At 35.5% G+C, this 3,115-nt stretch overlaps 1 protein-coding gene across 1 annotated transcript; it reads left to right on the plus strand.

The window, feature by feature from the left end:
• The first annotated feature begins 223 nt into the window (after positions 1–223).
• On the plus strand, positions 224–2,573 carry LOC136802799 (probable G-protein coupled receptor No18). The gene has a single exon (XM_067059565.1). It carries the CDS (start codon positions 705–707, stop codon positions 2,106–2,108), a length of 1,404 nt encoding a protein of 467 aa, XP_066915666.1. The 5' UTR covers positions 224–704; the 3' UTR covers positions 2,109–2,573.
• The last annotated feature ends 542 nt before the right edge of the window (positions 2,574–3,115 follow it).

Genomic DNA, 3,115 nt, shown 5'->3' on the forward strand with positions numbered 1-3,115 from the left:
AAGTGGAAGTGCTAAAATAGCAATTCTCGCCCGAACTTTAAATTCTAAAAAACGTTGAAATACACTAAAATCTCAATAGATTTCTACCATGATTGTAGATATGATTTTTCAAGACTTTACTGTCATCTTGTGAAATATACGACTTTTGTCATTTTATGAAATATGACTTTTTAAGTTCTATATTTTGTTCGAACACCTTATATGTTACTTTTATTCTAGAGAGTTAACTTGTTTATCCAAACAATCAAATAAAAAACAATTGGTGAAAATTGGCACATACTGTACTCAAGAGATTGACGTTTAGCTTTGAGTGACGAAGGAAATTTGATCTTTTCACAAGAAGAGACATAATCGGTTAATGGTTCAAATCTGTGTAGAAATCCCTAGATTCATAGGTAGTCGTTGCTAACCTACTCGAGTACTTTAAAAAAACAAATGTATTGTTGAGTGGTTTGGTTCAAAACACTACATTTTCGTGCAAAGAGGGATATTTAAATTTGTGACCTCTCCATCAGATATTGAAGAAGTTTCTGCAAAGCCACAGTATAAAGCATATTCGAATTGATTTATAGCTTGTGAACAGTATCCTGACAAAAAGCGGTATCATTGTTGTAAATTACTTGAAAAATCGTTACAAATTTTTTTTTACAATATTCTGAAGTCTGTTTTGAAAAACAGCGTCTAGCCACTCAAATAACTTGGAAATGGTGAACGCCAACGCAACTCGGATATTTTGTTGTGTTCAACATCACATCCAGAATTTTCAAAAGCTTAAGGAGAAAGTTGATCTCTACAATATCACAAATGATTGCTTCCCTAGAGGCATACCGAGCAGTTTACGGCAAAAATATCTTCGTTTTTTAATGTCGAACAATGATTCTATACCAGGTAACATTCACTGCAACGATGAAGAAGTCATACATGATGATTCGGCAAGCCAGATTCTACTAGCTTTATGGACGACCATGATGACAGTAACTATTTGTGGAAATTCACTACTCATTGCTGCCATCTTGAAATCAAAATCGTTACGGCAGACGATTACAAATCTACTGGTGCTGTCTTTAGCATTTAGTGACCTCTGCGTTGCACTCTTCATTCTACCATTTAAGTTGAATCGAGCCTACTATGATATGAAATTCACCTTAGGTATTGATTGGTGTCGATTCTACATCACAGCTGATAATATCTTCTTTACCATCTCCATTACAAATCTTTTCGTTATCTCACTGGACCGTTATATTGCATTAATTTATCCGTATAAATATCCGAATCTGGTCGTGAAGACATGGTATAAACGAACCATCGTTATGGTCTGGCTATATGGTTTCTTCTGGGGATCGATAACAAACCTAAACTGGATTTCAACTCCGTCATCTATGGTTCACGTCGACGATAATGTTTGTGTCATTAATGCGAATAAGTATTATGTTGTATCTGTTTTCCTTATTGTCTTCTTCATCCCTGTATTAATCATGGGTTTCATATACATCAGAATGATATTTCTAGCACGCAAACACGCACTGGCTATCAAAGCAGTATCAAAGACATACTTGAACGAACTGAGTTCTCCTAAAATTGAGCATATCGCGTTAAAAGAGCGCGAGAAGAACGTTACATCTGAACGCAATAATTTATGTACAGGGCTACATTTAAAAGTACCAACATGTCATTCTCCTCTAATGGCGTTACGCAGTAAACAAGCGGGAGATGATTTGGGACGATCTGGATCTATAACATCGCATACCAGGACACATTCACCAATGCAAGAATACCGTAAATCTATATTCAGAGCTTCCAAAACAGTTGTTGTTATCTATGGAACATTCTTAATCGCTTGGTCACCAGTATGTGTTATATCACTGTTGATTTCTATATGGCCTGAGTGTTTAGCAGCAAAACAACAATCATATTGGCATTTCCATATCTTTATCGAGGTCTTCCCTTTCTTGAGTAGTATGTTTAATCCATTCATTTATGGTATTATGAACAGGAAATACAGGAATGCCATTCGTTCTATATTAGAAAGTTACCATTTGTTGAAAACGAAACAGATACAAAAGAATCATTCGCATTCACCTTCACTGTATGTGTCAACTACATTGTAACAGGTTGTTGTTATAAGCGAGGTTAAGCATCAAACTATTTGTATCGTACGCTAGTACGTGATCTGGTATGTTTTACTTTTGTATTGTCAATAAGTGTAATACACTTTCGACGGTAGCCACCAATTACCGCGCGGGGCATTTTTTTGTCCGCTTTATCCCACTAAAACCGTCCCAGTCCTTTTTTCGTTCCAATAGACAATACAAAAATGCATCAAAAAAGGATTGGGACGGTTTTAGTGGGACAAAGTGGACAAAAAAATGCCCGCGCAACTACGGTCGAAAAGGTGTATTGACTTGGCAAAAGCAACTAATGCAAAGGATGATGGGATTAATACTCGGACAAACGGTAATTTTGCTGTTTATTTTTAGACTCATTACGGTATGCTTTTAGATATACTCACGTGGATCGAAGTGTGTACCAATGTGCATTGCCTCATTTGTGAAATAATGAAATATTAATTTTTACTCTTATGCATACTGCATAGCTGTGTTGAATTCCTAATTTTATTGGTTGAGTATCTTATTACCAGACAAAGAACCGGTGGGGTATGAATTACAGTGTCTAATTCTTAAGATACTTAAGTATTTATATTACCAGAATGAAAATGTTTAAAAATTACTAAAGCTTTAATGACTCCATTTAACATTTTATACCCCCTTTTGACACTGGGTTAAAACTTGTGGAAGTTGGAGGAGGTTCTTTATGTTCAATGGCTACACGTTTTTTTTATAAGAAACACGTTTATAAGGTACTCGAGGCTGAAAATGGTCCTAAAAAAAAAGAATTGTTAAGGAACTGCTCAGGCAGTTTTAATAATAAGGAATCCAATTTTTGCGAATCCAAACTTAGCAGCTATGTAAATAAGGAACTCGATAAGGAACTTTGAGGCTGAAATCCTCTCTAAAAATAAGGAACTCCAGGCTCAGAGCAAAGTTAAGGTTCCTTATAAAAAAAACGTGTATTGTTTAGCGTTAGGAAGGATTTGAAAGGTGGGCGTTGGTATAGT

This window comes from Clytia hemisphaerica, unplaced genomic scaffold (assembly GCF_902728285.1).
Source record: "Clytia hemisphaerica strain Z4C2 unplaced genomic scaffold, Clytia hemisphaerica genome assembly, whole genome shotgun sequence".
Taxonomy (NCBI): Eukaryota; Metazoa; Cnidaria; class Hydrozoa; order Leptothecata; family Clytiidae; genus Clytia; species Clytia hemisphaerica.

Coding starts and splice junctions, on each gene's coding strand:
- LOC136802799 (XM_067059565.1), top strand. CDS start 705: ATGGTGAACGCCAACGCAACTCGGATATTTTGTTGTGTTCAACATCAC.